Source organism: Schistocerca piceifrons, chromosome 7 (assembly GCF_021461385.2).
Source record: "Schistocerca piceifrons isolate TAMUIC-IGC-003096 chromosome 7, iqSchPice1.1, whole genome shotgun sequence".
In the NCBI taxonomy this organism is placed as follows: Eukaryota; Metazoa; Arthropoda; class Insecta; order Orthoptera; family Acrididae; genus Schistocerca; species Schistocerca piceifrons.
This window is the reverse complement of record NC_060144.1, coordinates 454,584,806-454,601,385: the sequence shown is the minus strand read 5'-3', so window position 1 is coordinate 454,601,385 and position 16,580 is coordinate 454,584,806. Positions and strand designations below refer to the sequence as shown.

Here is a 16,580-nt window from a genome sequence, read left to right as displayed (position 1 = left end):
TTTTATCAGAAGTTAAGTTGCACACAATAATGCATCAACGTTTGAACTTTTGAAAAATCTGTGTGCATTGGGTTACCCACCAACTGACCGCCGAACAGCGCAATGCTTGAATGTTGCTGTCTTTGAGTCATCTGTATTATCATTAGGAGCAATATGGCTTTCTGTTGTGTATTGTCACAGGTGACAAAACATGATGTCACCATTTTGAACTGGAAAGCAAGCATCAGAGCAAGCAGTGGAAACATATGGCTTCACCACCTCAAAAGGAATCAAAGGCCATGCACACCAGTTCTGGTAAGGTCATGATGTCCTTTTTTGACCACAAGGGCCCACTGCTTATCGAGTTCCTGCAATGGAGAACCACCACCAATGCCCAGCATTATCAAACCACTTTACAGAACCTTAGATGAGCCATCAAGTCAAAACGCCAAGGCGTGTTGTCCAGTGGTGTTATCCTCCTGCATGATAATGCCCATCCACATGTGGCCAATGCGGTGAATACGATATTGCTGCAGTTTCGGTGGGAAATGCAGGAACATCCACCATACAGTCCCGAACTTTCTCCACGTGACTTTCATGCGTTTAAATCTCTAAAACGAGCTATTCACAGACATCGATTCGCAATAAACGACAAAGTATGTGACAGAGTCCAGGCCTGGATTCGACAGCATCCTACTAGCTTCTTCAAGGATGGAATCGACTGGCTAGTGTTGCAATGGAATAAATATACCAACAGTTTTGGTGACTGTCTTTGAGTATGTGTACTGTGTATAACTAAATTATTGAGCTAATAAAATCGTTACCGCTACTTTACACTAGTGACTGAGTTTCATTTGAATGCCCCTTATATTTTGTGAAAATCTTAAAAGGCATTTGGTAACTCACATTTTGGGTTAGGTTATATAAATGTTTTTGTATGTATCATGCTTGAAGTGTTTGCTTCTAAAAGTATACCAAAAAGAAGAAGTTATGCTCTTTAAACAGATATACAAACCATAAAGAATTATTATAAATTTCTTGGTGTTTTTTTTTTTTTTTTTTTTTTTCCTTATCTTGAAACTGATCAAATCTTCTGCATGTACATGCTCGACAAAATAGTCTTCAAAACAATGGCTGCCACAGGTAAATAAAAGGTTTTGCAGGGAAAAATTAATCTTGCCAACAAAATTTAGTGCCCTACCTAAACATATAACGGGAAAAAATTCCTACAGAAAGATTAATTTTTTGATAATGATTCCCTGTCTATGTGGAATCAACACACTGCAAACCCATAAAAGTAAAATGTCTAGACTGACAGATATGTTGACACAGATAACAACAAATGTATTTTTTAAACAAAGAAGTGTCTGAAATGCATACTGAGTGCACACTAAGAACATGTATAACGATGCCCGTAGCAAAGGAGATAAACAAAAAGTACCTTCTTCAAACATGAATATACAAGAGTAGATTTAAGATACTCAGTGTTATGATGCCCTGACATTCGCATAGAGCCTGCAGACAGTGTGTAATAACTGTTGTGGTCAATATGTGACACATATGACCTGCAAGATCTGCGGTCTTCTTTCCCATTAGACTTCTGTCTCTGACACTGAATGAAAACAGAAATGTATTCTATCGCTGAGGACACACAGGAGGAATTAGTTGCTAGAATTCTTGCAGCAACCCCATACACCACCCCCTGTGGGTCCGGTGGTTTGAATAGGCCCGAGGTATTCCTGCCTGTCGTAAGAAGCGACTAAAAGGAGTCTCTCATCTTTTGGCCTTCATGTGGTGGTCCCCTGTAGGGTTTGACCTCCATTTTTCAAAATTTTCCTGAAGAACGAGCTAACTGGGGAAGAGAACCTTACATGGTGCATAGTGTCCATTTTTTCATCGTTGCATTTCAGTCCCACCTATTCTCCATCTCTTGGGCAAGGACACCTTCCTGGGTGTGTTTTCCACCTTGCACTATGCAGTGTCACTTTATGCGTCGACAATGGCCATGGACTTCTTTGCACCTGATATCCAGCATGGCAGCCAGTCCGTTGTGGTGAGGCCGCCATGTACTCTGTTGGTTGAAGCCCCCCTGACCACACAGGATTCGCTCTGCTGATGCCTGCGCCATTAACTCCCCACGTATGCCAAGGGGTAGATGCCCATCCCCGTGGGGCATCGGGACTCCCGGGAGTGCCCATCGTGCCAGGAGGCCTTTGCTGTGGCTGGGTGGTGCCTGTGGTGAGGGTCCCTGGTCAGAGTGGGTGGCATCAAGGCAGATGACACACGATGAAGCGTAGTCTATCATGTCTTGCTGGTGGTGAAACACCAGCAGTCTCTTAAGCATTCAAGAGCTTAATTCAGTGCACAGAAGTACGACCCCAAATCGTTCCCCTCCCTGGCCACACCATGGGAGGAACGTCAGGCTAAGGATGGCAGCGGATCTTATTCGCACCGGTACCTTGTATGTTTGAGAGCTGATGGGGAATATTTCATGACGATGAAGCCTCAGTTTTTTGTTGAGCATTTAGAGGACAAGTTTGGGGAGGTGAAGGGCTTGTCCAAAATGAGATCTGGGTCAGTCTTGATCAACGCCTTGCTTACTGGCCAAGGCAGATATGTCGAAACTTTACTGTCTCAGTTCGACATCTGCCTCTTAAATACTGGGGATGCCACACATTTCAGTGTGGCTCATGGTAGTTACTCAGCCATTGATTTATCAATTTGCAGCCCAGGACTTCTCTCGTCTGCCCACTGGAGAGCACATGATGACCTGTGTGGTAGTGACCACTTCCCCATGTTCCTGTCACTGCCTGCCCTGGCATGAGGCCAACAGACGCCTGCCCAGATGGGCTTTAAGCAAGGCAGACTGGGAAACTTTCACCTCTGTGTCATCACTGAATCTCCCCCACATGGTAATATCGATGTGATGGTTGAGCAGGTGGCTACAACAATTGTTTCTGCAGCAGAAAACGCGATCTCTTGCTCTTTAGGTGTCCCCGGCATAAAGCAGTCCCTTTTTGGTCGCCAGAAGTCGCTGAGGCAATTAAGGATCATCGGCTAGCTCTACAGCAGCATAAGCGGCATCCTTCAATGGAGCACCTCATAGCCTTTAAACAGCTCCGTGCCCGTGTTCACCAACTTATCAAATGATGGAAGCAGGAGTGTTGGGAGAGATATGTCTTGACCATTGGGTGCTATACGTCACCTTCCCAAGTCTGGGCAAAGATGAAACGTCTTTTCGGGTACCAGACCCCAACAGGTGTTCCTGGTGTTACTATAAATGACGTGTTATCTACTGACGCAAATGCGATTGCCGAGCACTTTGCTCAAACCTCTGCTTCGGAGAATTACCACCCAACCTTTCGCACTCTTAAATGGCAGCTGGAAGGGAAAGTCCTCTCACTGACTACACGCCACAATGAGTCCTGTAACGCCCCATTTACAGAGCGGGAGCCCCTCAGTGCTCTTGCACATTGCCCCAACACAGCTCCTGGGCCTGATTGGAACCACAGCCAGATGGTTAAATGTCTCTCATCTGACTACAAGCGACGTATCCTCGTCATTTTCAACCGAATCCGGTGCGATTGCGTCTTTCCATCGCAATGGCGGGAGAACAACCATCATTCCAGTGCTCAAACCTGGTGAAAACCTGCTTGATGTGGATAGCTATCAGCCCATCAGCTTCACCAACGTCCTTTGTAAGCTGATGGAACGTATGGTGTGTTGGCGAGTCACGTGACTTGGTTCCATGTCAGGGCGGCTTCCTCCAGGGTTGCTCTACCACTGATAATATTGTGTCCCTAGAGTCTGCCATCCGAACAGCCTTTTCCAGACGCCAACACCTGGTTGCTGCCTTTTTTGACTTACGTAAAGCACACGAAACGACCTGGCGACATCATATCCTTGTCACATTGTATGAGTGGAGTCTCCGTGACCCCCTTGCGATTTTTATCCAAAACTTCCTGTCGCTCTGTACTTTGTGTCCCAGTTGGAGCCTCCCATAGCTCCATCCATATCCAGGAGAATGGAGTCGTGCAGGGCTATGTATTGAGTGTGTCTCTATTTTTAATGGCCGTTAACGGTCTAGCAGCAGCTGTAGGGTCCTCCATCTCCCTTCTCTTTATGCAGAGGACTTCTGTATTTTGGCCGGTTGCTGTGGTTGAGCGGTTTTAGGCGCTTCAGTCCGGAACCGCGCTGCTGCTACGGTCGCAGGTTCGAAACCTGCCTTGGGCATGGATGTGTGTGATGTCCTTAGATTGGTTAGGTTTAAATAGTTCTAAGTCTAGGGGACTGATGACCTCAGATGTTAAGTCCCATAGTGCTTAGAGCCATTTGAACTTCTGCATTTCATATTGCTGCTCCAGTACTGTTGTTGCTGAGCATCACCTACAGGGAGCACTCCACAAGGTGCAGTCATGGGCTGTAGCCCATGGCTTCCAGTTTTCCACCTTGAAGACGTGTGTCATGCTTTTCTGTCGGCATTGTACCGTTCATCCAGAACCAGCACTTTACCTTAATGACGATCCACTCACTGTAGTGGAGACATATCGATTCTTAGGTCTGGTTTTCAATGCTCGTTTGACTTGGCTTCCCCATCTCTGTCAGCTTAAACGGAAATGTTGGCGGTACCTCAATGCCCTCCTCTGCCTGACAACACCAACTGGGATGCAGATCACTCTACGATGCTGCAGCTCTACAGAGCCCTTGTTCAATCCTGCCTTGACAATGGGAGTGTGATTTATGGTTTGGCAGGCCCTCAGCATTGTTTGCTTGACCCATTGCACCATTGCAGCGTTCGACTAGCGACAGGAGGTTTTAGGACGAATCTGGTGACAAGTGTACTGGTGGAGGCTGGAGTCCCTCCATTGAAGGTCAGACGTGCACAACTACTCGCCAGTTATGTTGCCTTCATTCATAGCTCTCCTGAACATCCTAATTACCGTCTCCTTTTCCCAACCACGGCACTTCACCTCAGGTCATGGCTAACAATTGCAGTTTGCGTACAATCGCGTCTTGTCTGAACTGGAGTCCTTCCCTTCACCACCTCTCCTTGAGATCTATTCACGTACACATCCTTGGTGTAGCTATAGGTCGAAGCTTTGCCTGGACCTTTCACATGGCCCTAAGGACTCTGTTAACCCTGCGGCTCTCTGCCTCTCGTTTCTTCAAGTGTTCCGGGGCTCTGAGAAGTGGTTTACACTTCCACAGAGACCATATTGAACAGCATTCCTTGCCCGATGGCTGCAGTGTCTTCACTGCAGAGCAGGTGGCCATATCTTGTGCACTTCAGTATATCCGTTCGTGCCCAGAGGAATAGTTTCTTCTGTGTACTGACTCCTTGAGCAGCCTACAAGCTATCGACCAGTGGTACCCTTGCCATCCTTTGGTAGCATCCATCCAGGAGTCCATCTATGCCCTGTACTTGTCCCATCATTCACAGGTGTTTGTGTGGATCCCAGGACACGTCGGCATCCAAGGCAATGAACTTGCCGACAGGCTGTCCAAACAGGCTACGCGGAAACCGCTTCTGGAGATGGGCATCTTTGAACCTGACCTGCGTTCTGACTTATGCCACAGGATTTTTTGGCTTTGGTCAACAGAATGGCATAACAGTATGCACAAAAAACTGTGTGTCATTGAGGAGACTCTGAATGTGTGGAAGTCTTCCATGTGGGCCTCTCGCAGGGAATCAGTTGTCCTCTGCCGGCTCTGCATTGGCCATGCTTCAGTGATGCATTGGCCACACATGGGTGACCCACGATTACCTCTTGCGCCATGAAGACCCGCCTCAATGTTGGTGCAGCGCCCGGTTGACAGTGGCCCATATTCTGGTGCACTGTCCCACTTTGACTCCCCAGCGACGAAATCTTGGGTTACCAGACTCATTCTATCTGAAATGCCTCATTGGTTGATTTAGTTTTACATTTTATTCATGAGGGTGGGTTTTATCATTGGATCTAAGTTGTAGCACATGTCCTTGATCCCTCTGCGTCCTCCACCGTTTTGTTTTTAGGGTGGAGGTTTTAATGTGTTGCCGAGTGGCTGGCTTGTTTTTTCTTTTTATTCTCTTGGTCGTCCAGCCACTGTAATCTGCTTTCTTGTTTTACTCTCTTCTGTTTCTAGTGTGTCTCTGTTGTTTTCTAGTCCTCTTTTGTTCCTTCTAGTGTTTGTTGCCTTTCCTTCATTCTTGTGATTTTTCCTTTCTTTCCGTTTTGTGGTATATGTCTCGTCTGTCTTATTCTCACACTTGTGGCATTGTTTTATTAGGAACAAGGGGCCGATGACCTCATAGTTTTTGTCCCCCACCCCCACCCCCCACCCCTCTGCGCTGAGGTTAATGATGCTCATTTGAAACATTTATTGTAACATTAATAAGAACAATATAGGACTGAAACACATTTAACAGTGTTATTTTTAATTGCACCCAATGACCTGTCTACTCCTTACTTAGTATGCATTTCTAACACCTGGTTTCTTAACGAAATCATCATATGTCAGTTTGGGCATTAAAATTTTGAAACACCATATATACATGTTTTACAGCTGCGCTATTTAGTGATGAAAGCTTGAACCATAATTTCTGCAGAGAAGCCCAGACAAGCAGGAACATGAAGTAAAAAAAAATGTAGACTCCATCCACAGGCACCGGTGGGCCCTTTGGTACTGACTGAAAGCAGTGTTTTGCCCTGCCAGTGGCATCATGGGATGCAGTGGAACATAAAATAACATTTACAGGGTGTTTCAGAAAATACGTGGGGGGGACAGGTTCCTTATGCCAAAACAAAAGTCTAGCAAACTTGGACTCTACAATGCGTACCATAAAAGCTATGAGCACTTGTTAAATAGATGTCATCATTTTTTCTGTTTTTTGCGGCGTTCCTTAGTCGCTTCAAAATTCATGGAGATGTGTTCCGTCAATGCAACTAATTGAAGGCAGTTTGGTTATTGCCATATGTGTTTCACTTCTTTCATTTGTGAAGCATCTTCAGTGGCTGGTAATACACGTTTCTTGTAATACATGCAATAATGTATCATGTTGTAGTTACCACGTGTTACTATGTTGCATTTTGTTAATTTCATGATGTGAAATTGTTGTTCGGTGTTACTTAAGATTTCCAGCACTGTTAGCCCATGTGTGTAGTCCTGGATATCATTTAATAAGCCTACACATTTTGTTCAGTGCCTTGACAACTTCGTTTTCTTGGGTAGATGCGTACCAGACTGTACTGAAACAGTAAACCAATGCACTGATGTGCAATAATGTGTATCACAATGGAAAATCAATATTTTGCGTTGTACAAATAAAATATGAATGACATTGTGCAGTTAGGCTGGAAATAATTTCAGTAAAGAAAGGAAGTGATCAGATTCAAAGTGTTTATTCCTTGTAATGATTATGAAATTTATTGAGAACAGAAATAAGGATACTATACAGTATGGTAACATAACAATACAGGTGAAGCATGTAAGTCGTTCATTACAGTAGTAGATCTCTCTCTCTCTCTCTCTCTCTCTCTCTCTCTCTCTCTCTCTCTCTCTGTGTGTGTGTGTGTGTGTGTGTGTGTGTGTGTGTGTGTGTGTGTGTGTGTGTGTGTGTGTGTGTTGGGGGGGATTGTCTTGTGGGTTTTCTTTTCACCAACTGCCAGCTAGTGGTAGTCTTCCCTAACTTTTGTTTATTACTCTTACAAACGAAGGGCCAGTTCCTTTGAATTTTGCCAAAACTGAGTTAATCATTGTTCCTGGAATTTTATAAAGTAAGACAATAACAGTAAGTAAAAAAAATCATTGCTTTAAGACATTTAAAAAATAAAATACAATTTTTGTTAGATTTCCTGTTGTAACTTCAGTTAAGTTATTTCTACTTTTGTAGATAATTATATCTAAAAAGAAAGATGATGAAACTTACCAAACAAAAGCGCTGGCAGGTCGATAGACACACAAACAAACACAAACATACACACAAAATTCTAGCTTTCGCAACCAATGGTTGCCTCGTCAGGAAAGAGGGAAGGAGAAGGAAAGACAAAAGGATATGGGTTTTAAGGGAGAGGGTAAGGAGTCATTCCAATCCCGGGAGCGGAAAGACTTACCTTAGGGGGAAAAAAGGACAGGTATACACTCGCACACACACACATATCCATCCACACATACACAGACACAAGCAGACATTTGTAGATAATTAAATGAAAATAATAACTAAAGAATATAAACATTCTGAAAAATCAAAGATCTACCGTAAGAGTTCTGAAATCTGTCAAAGGAGAGTTACTCATTGGAGGGGGGGGGGGGGGGGTCTCTAATAGAAATGCATTTGGTCTTGCAGCAAGAGTACACCATATTTATGGATGTGGTATTACGATAGTTTAAAGAAGAATGGGTTTATTGATGTGGGTCGTGTTAATATTGGTTTGTGGTGAGGATACTAACAAAGCTGTAATACTCAAGTAGTAAGAGAGAAATTGTACAATCTAAAAGCAATACAAAAAGAAAGCCAATATTTGTGACAAAGAAGCATCTGCTTGGAACTGCTGAAGGATAACTAGTGGAGGGTGAACAGAAGTGCAGATTTTAAAATATTAGATGTCCCACTACTTAATCATGAAGGAGAGATGTTAAAAAAAAAATTGGAAGTTAGTAGTTCATGATTTGGCAGCTTTAAATTGTGTATATATATTATTCTGCTTGTAGTGGACCTTCTCTTCTCTCAGAAGTTCCTGAAAATGGATCATGCACTACAATATCATCAAAGTGTTCAGTATTCTGGATCTCACTTCTTTCTGTTCTATAGAACATTACTTAGTGCCCTTTTGTGTTACAAACATGTCCATATGGATGTAGGATTCATATTAATATAACACATTTCATCCATTATATAACTTATCTGATGTTCCAAATACTGTCTATATTGCCTTTACCAAGAAGAGATGTTTCCTCTTTTTCCGTAATTTGTAGCTCTTAGTCCTGTTGGCTACAGTGTAAGTTTAAAGTTCATATCAGCGAACAATTGTATGTCCACTAGATTGTAGTCTTTGCAGGAATACTTTATAATAGCAGTAAACTCTTTGCCATGAACCTTGCTCTTTCCGGTTTTTGTATCTTCGTGTAATTAAAGGTTTCCAGTGTGAGAATAAAGAATGAATCATCAAAAGCTACAATAGTTACAGGCCCTAAATGTGTATCTCTTACACTGTTCTTCAGAGACTGTTGGCAGAACATCCAATAAATTAGTTGTGTTAAGAGAATCTGAAATTGGGAGGCTGATGTTGTAGGCATTTGTAGAATGTCTGGTGCCAGTGACATTTCTTTTCCAGCAACTTGCTATCAATTTATACCTAATTATGTGTCATGCAATGCTGTCAAAGCACAACTCTTCTGAGCTATTGCCAGTTTCAAACCGCTACTTAAAGCTCGGATTAGTTGACTCAAAGCTCTATTTGGATGTTAGCATGATTATATATTTTCGAAATATTTACTACATATTCTGCTGCATTCTTACCACTTCACTGGGCACTAGTCACAGATGTATGAAACCATCCATAAAGTAAAACTAGCATTCTAATAAAGGTATGAAGAGGAACAACAATAATATGGAAAGGATAGACAGCTAATTCACAACATAAAGGTGTTGGGTCACAGCAGGCTCAATGGAAAATACTACTGAACTATTAAGCTTTCAGGCAAAATACTTCTTCCGAAATAGGAAGGACTTCATGTGAAAGCTTAATATTTTAGCATTCTTATTCACTGTGCCTGGAAGTGACTTAATATCACCTCCATTGGTGAGTAGCAATGTGGCCTTTCCACTTTGTTGGTATTCCATCCTGGACTTTCCATTGTTTGAAAAAGATGAAGAGGCTTTTTCATTGTTGGCAACACTTCAATTTTTCCTAGGATCTTCATGAAGAGATGCAATTCAGGAGACGTCAGTAGCTACAGCATTGTGCTCTACAGTAAGAATTTGAATTACCTTTAACATTTTCATACCCCACCAAGTCGAGTGTTTGTGCTGCAACCTTTCTGGATTCAAATGGAAATCTGCTGCCGAGTTTCAACAGTATGGATTCTTCCATGGTGTGCGTGTTCTAAACAAGTGAAATGTGGAGAACTGGTAGAATTGATTTCACAAAATGTTTACAGAAAGATTAGCTTACTGGAAGTTGTGTACACGCTGAATGCTGAAACAGACATACAAACAGACTGCTAGAAGAATCTTTCAGTGACTTTTGCCTTAGGCACTCTTCACATATTGTGGAAGAGTGCATTGTGATTGTTGATGAAATCACACTAGACACCAGAGGTGAGACAGTCGATGCACATCACCACAAGCCATTAACAGGATAATGACAGAACCTGGCACCAGGCCACAAAAATATTACTTATGTTGGTACTTCTCATCAGATGTTTTCATCACAGACACAGTGCTACATTTTCTAATGTATGATAAAGTTCAGTTAGACAATCAAAACAAATAGCAACCTGTAGATACAACAAGTCTGGTGCCTGCATGGCAATATTCATCGTTGAGCAGCTCATGAACATTGTTATAATCTCTCAAGTGTAAAGATCGGTCATTTACAGAGAACATTCTTGGTCTTGGGCTGGAATTCCCAAAGTGTAAGAGACCTCCAAGACTTGTGCAGGATGATGTTCAGGACACTGCAGTGATGTGTCCGAGAAAGCAGGACGGAGACTTCAACAAAGCCTCTTTATACAAACTTTTCCCAGATCCTCGAAATGTATTACATATTCATAATGAATATGTGTGAACATATCTGCATATATGTTCTCAAAGCTCTGTATATAAATATAAAAATAAAATGCTCTAAAAGTATCTACTGTATTTTGTATTTTTTGGATAGCCTGTGTATTTGTTATGATGAAACAGTGTATGGACAGTGTAACACCCTTCCTCTTCACAATATTCTGGACAAATCTCAAAGGAATCAGATTAAAAGGGTTTTAACTGTATGCATCTAAATTTGTCAAATTTCATTTCATGAATTGGCCTTTCTAAGTTGTATTTCTGATTTGCTTAAAATTGTAAACTCTGTGAATCAACGAGTGTGAAACATTGATTAGCACACTGGACTCGCATTTCGGGGAGTGACAGTTCAAATCCCCATTCGGCCATCCAGATTCAGGTTTTCTGTGATTTCGCTAAATTGCTTCAGGCAAATGCTAGGATGATTCCTTTGAAAAGGGCACAGCCAGTTTCCTTCTCGGTCCTTTAGTGATCCAAAGTTGTGCTCTGTCCCTAATAGTTTCACTGTCAACAGGGTGTTAAATTACAATCTTCCTTCCTTCTACCAAGAATGAATGCTGGGGGACTTCCATATAATTGGGGAATTTAAAACAATACTGACTTTTTTGAGGTGTACATATTTTTATTCAAAAGATTTGTTTGAATGCTATGGTGTTTTACAGTTGGTGGTGGTAGCATATTACCCTTCACCTAAGAATGACTTGATCCAGACAGATGTTAGCTTTCATACTGTTTACCTACAGTGCCACCTGTGAAGTTCCACAGACCCGAAAACCGAGCATAAGTAATTAAGTGCCAGTTAAAAAAAAATGCTACAACAAACTTAAAAAGCTGAGAATTCCTGAGTTAATGAGCTGATACTTAACTGCCTAGTCTTTACTGATTAAAAACTCCAATCCATTCTTTACCAACTATTTTGTAATACCTGAATTGTTATAATATATCCAAATGACACACTCACCAGTTAAGTTAAATAAGCCCTAACCATAATGTTAGACAAATTTATAATACTGTTGTGGACAGCAGGGGCAATGGTTATGAAATTTTATGTTTGCTCTAAATAACATTGCCAGTACATTCAGTTTAATTTCTGATGACATGCTATTGAGATTATGATAAACCCAAATCATAAAAACAACATTTCATTCGAATAAATGTTTTGTCCAACCTTATGAAATCTTTATGATGTCGGTGAACTGGCACCTCAGATGTGAAAATGTCAGATGATTCTACAAAAAAACATTGCGTGATAAATAATAGTATGTATAGAGTTTTCAACAACAGGTTACTATTTACACAAAGTTCGCCACTGTAGTTGTGAGAGACGAATAATTTGTTAATACTTCGAGGTTCAGCCACTCAGAAAAATTGCTTACTCAGAAGACCAGCCATTTATGCCATTATTTTAAATGTTAGTGGCACATTTGTATATGATATACCTTAGAGAGTAATACTCGCAAAAAAAAAGGCCAAGCTTCCAGGTTTATTTTTCATTTTTCCTTTAGTTCTTTGATAAACTACAAATTTCTCAAAAGTGATTACAGAAAACATAATGAGCCTTAAAAGAAGTGTGAAGTGAATTCTTGAGTAATATAACATGTAACGGCCTTTTTTATGTAAAAGTATGTAGTATTCTGGCATTCAGTGGGTACACTGCAGGCAGGGTAATATCAACTTGTTTCTTTCTTGATTGTTTTGCCTGTAAATTGTCTCAAATTCTTCAATCAAATCTTGAAAGGCTGTGGTGGAAGCTGCTTTGTCATGAGATTTATCTCTATAAAAGATGAGATTAAAACACACGAAACAGAACTAAATCATAATTATAGCAGCAGTATCTGCATAAATAATATCAACAATGAAACATTTTAGTAAGCTTCAGCTTCTCCACACTGTTCCCACTCAGAAATTTTTCCTTCCAATCAAAAATTACTGAATTTTTCATCTTGAGCTTCCACAATTTCTTGCTCACTCAACATACTTACTTTTTAGCAGAATTACAAAACCTAATGAGTGCATCCTCGAAGCCCATGACACGAGCACACAATGACTCAGTCATGACAGCAGCTCTTATATTCACTGCTGTTCCTTTTGAAGTAATTTTAGAAGTTCACAATAGTTTACAGTGATACTAACTAATAGTGAGCTATAGCTGCTAATGAAGTTATAGATAATTCAACTGATTATAGTGTTATTGTTGCTGAAATAGGAAGCTTTAAAAGATAAGACTATTTCATGTTTATTAAAGTTAACTATGAAGAGTAAGAGAAGCATGTCCATGGAGTTACAGTAACTTTATTGCTGATATCTGTTTTATGAACAATAAGGCCATAGTCCAAGGCATAATTCATGCCTAAAATGTAATCTTACAATTCTGGAGACATCGTGAGAAGCTTTAATGTCTGAGAAAGCAGATACAGACTCAACCAAGGTAACTACAAAAAGAAGCATTAACACCTGCCTTAAGGAACACAAGGGCAATTGTCACCTGGGCAAGAAGGATCAATCAGCAGTAGTGAATCATGCATTGGGACCAGGGAAGCACCAAATTCATTTGTCTGATAGTATGGTTTTTATCAAGGTCCAATTATTGTTATACTAGGAAGCACAGAGTCCATAGAAATTCAAAAACACAAAAACAACTTTAACGGATAAAGGGACTGAAATGAGCTAAGTTGTGGTCCCTAGTGCTAAATACAGCAAACAGTGGCAACTCTTTCCCCCCTACAAGCTCCATAACACACATTGGTGTGACTCCACGATCTTTGGCAGTGGCCTGATGATGATACAGTCTGACTATTATGTGGATACATGTAAACAGTTCAGCTTGCTGAGCTTGTGGAACTTTAAATCTACTTTCAGAGTCCTTATTTGCCTCTGACAAAACAGGAGGCAGAGAATTATGCCTTGGACCACATCCTTAGGCCCATAAAACAAATGACAGCTGTGAAAGCTTGCTTTCTATGACAATAAGTTGTTCTGAAACTACCTGTTGCACAATGATTTGCTATGTGGTTATTAGTTTGTACCGGGGTTGATCAAAATATGAAAACCCATGTAGTGTAATGCAATACCACATTTCCATTCAAAACATTCTGTATCCTGCTGGGGATTAATAGAGATGCATCTTGAATGGTAGCAGTGGGATTTTACTTCATTTCTCATGAAGACCAAAGCCAATGTAGACATAATAATTTGTATTATTATTGTCAAACAAGTCTTGGATATTATCATCCAGGCTAAGAAGATTATTATTTTAGAACAACTACTCTCCAATTAAAAACAATGTGTACTTCACTGAATGATTCAAAGTAAAGTTATAGTTATTGGTTATAAACTGCTAACAAGTTTTACACCACATACATATCTACACATGTGTGGGCTTAGATTTGAGGGAAACAGGGAATAAAAGAACAGCCCTTACCAGAAAATACAAAAAGCAACTTTACTGTGAAATAGAAGCAAAGCAGCAACCAAAATAAAGGCAGCCCATTTGAAAGTGCATATCAAAATGTGCTGATGAATAACATTCGGTACTTTGTTACTCCCCCATGTGCATTGTAACATGTTTATATTCTCAATGGCATGTTGTCTACAGTGTCATCAAAGTATTTTTGCTCGAGTTCCCCTCTTCAGTGGTGGCCCTGTTGTTATCCATAGTGTGAGGAGAGTTCATGTCAGCAGATACCACAGGCCATTCCATTAGAGTTATTTCCTGCCTGCTGAAGAAAAGTGTTCAGGAGGTGGGTTCATTGTGCTCCTGCATTGTCTTGAAGACTGAACCAAAGTTGACTGTAGGTCCGACAATAGAAAGGAAGGTTTTATAACAATACTCCAGTTATACAGAAGATATGCCCATTAATTACCAGATGTGCATATGAATGGAGTGAGCATAACTCTTATATTATTACAGTCTCTAGACTTGCCTCTCACACCTCTGCCAAAACACAAAGATATGACCAGTGAGAGATCATTCTAGTGATATTTTCCATTGATTTAATTAAATCAATTTATGATTTGTTGTTGTATTCATCCTATCACTTAATTTCAACCATTAAATCATTTTAAAGTCATTTTTTATTTCTGTTAATGACATATACATATCATATATAACATCCCTGTACACAACCCAAAATGTGAAAACTATTTTGTGAGCCAATAGTGATTCCTGCAAGCAACTAAATATCAGCTCATGGAACATAATACTACAAAAATGTTCAGATATTTATTCTCACTTACTAACTGAAGATAGCATGAGCTCATTTTTGGTTACTTACAGAAGTCAGAAGTCATAGTTGGCTCATGGGTGGTTGCACAGAGACATTAAGTAAGCAACAGTGATGGCAGTGGTTGAAATTTAATGGCAGGATGGGTACAGTAATAAAATGCTTGAGGCATAAATTGATTTCATTCAATCAATAAAAATAGATGTTTCAACTAGAATGATATTTTTTGTCTTTTAACAGTTGGGTGTTAGGCAAGTCCGTAGGATTTAATAATACACACAAGTGTTACAATTGCCTCATTCACAGATAGTTAACTAAGGGGCAAATCATTTATATAACTGTAGCAGTTTTCCCCAGACTTATGCCTTGACATTACTTAACTGTTGCAATTAACCAACTGCACAAATGTAATAATACAAAGTGGGAATGGTACTCTGAGGCTATTGAACTTTATTTTAAGAAAGTAATGTTCTGATAAAATGGATGCTACTAGATGCATAATCCTGTCTAGAAGGCACTTCAAGCCCTGACAACAAATGGGCTCAACAGTGTTGTACCATTGTAGTTACCCATACCATTGTATTTCTTTACTCATTATGCTCAGATATTTTTAAGGATTTTAACAGATATTTCATCCTTTCTGGGATCCTGTCTTTCCTAAGAGTGTTGAAGTATTTTCTGATACTTTATGGGGCAGATAATTAGTATTGTGTTTGAATGATTGTTATGGTTGAAGTGGCTAGTATATGCTTTACAACTTTATTTTATTATAATGTTTGCAAATGTTTATTGCTTCGTATTTGCTGACAGTGAGTGTGTGTGATCAGTTTGATGAAATTATAAAGCATAGACATCTGTAACAAACCCACCGATTTAGAAAAACATTTTGACAATTTTGGCAAACATTCCTTGGAATTCTAGGTGTCAGTGATAAAATACAGGTAGTGAAATATTGTATACAGTTTGTAAAGCAACCAAACTGTGATAGTCAAAGGAGATGAAAGGGAGGCAGTAATTAAGCAGCAAGTGAGATAGGGTAGCAGTCTAAGCCCTGTACATTGAGTTAGCAGGAAAGGAAATTAAGGAGAAATTCAAAAAGGAAAAAAGTACACGGAGAAGAAATACAGTTACTTTATGTCATTATAATTCTGTCAGAGATGGCAAATGACTTGCCTACAGTTAGCAGTTTCAAGTGGATGTAGGTTTGCAGAAGTTGTGCGGAAATGAAGAGGCTTGCACAGGTTTGAGTAAAGTAGTGATCTGCATTGTACCAATCTTCAGACTGAAGACCACAACAAAAAGATATGTGCATGTTTATTGCTGGATTTATGTTTATTAGGAAGTTAATACCATTGAAGCAGCTTTTCCTGTTGTTTTCTGTAAGTAGCTATATAAATGTGATGCCCATAAGATATTTTTCATAGTAGGAATCAAGTTCTGAAGTTATAATACAATATATTATATTTTCGGCCTTCTTGCCACATCCATTCAGAGTAAAACCTTGAGCTTTCGTCAGTTACCTGACATCTTTGTCAGGCACAACTGACACTCTAAATGGGTGAAGTGGTGGCTTTATATAGCCCGTAGATGGTTTCTGATTGGTCAGTAATTATGCA

The 16,580-nt window shown here is 40.2% G+C and overlaps 1 protein-coding gene across 2 annotated transcripts in view; it reads left to right on the top strand.

Annotated features, from left to right (window-relative positions):
• LOC124804638 (stromal interaction molecule homolog) overlaps positions 1–16,580 on the top strand; it is a 140,454-nt gene that overhangs the window by 64,298 nt on the left and 59,576 nt on the right. Inside the window, exon 12 of one of the 2 annotated variants that reach the window (XM_047264855.1) lies at positions 9,871–10,810. The exons of the other annotated variant lie outside the window; for it this stretch is intronic. Within the exon in view, the coding sequence (XP_047120811.1) occupies positions 9,871–9,881 (11 nt within the window). The 3' untranslated portion in view covers positions 9,882–10,810. Of the gene's footprint in view, positions 1–9,870; positions 10,811–16,580 lie in introns of those variants that run through there. 2 annotated transcript variants of the gene reach the window in all.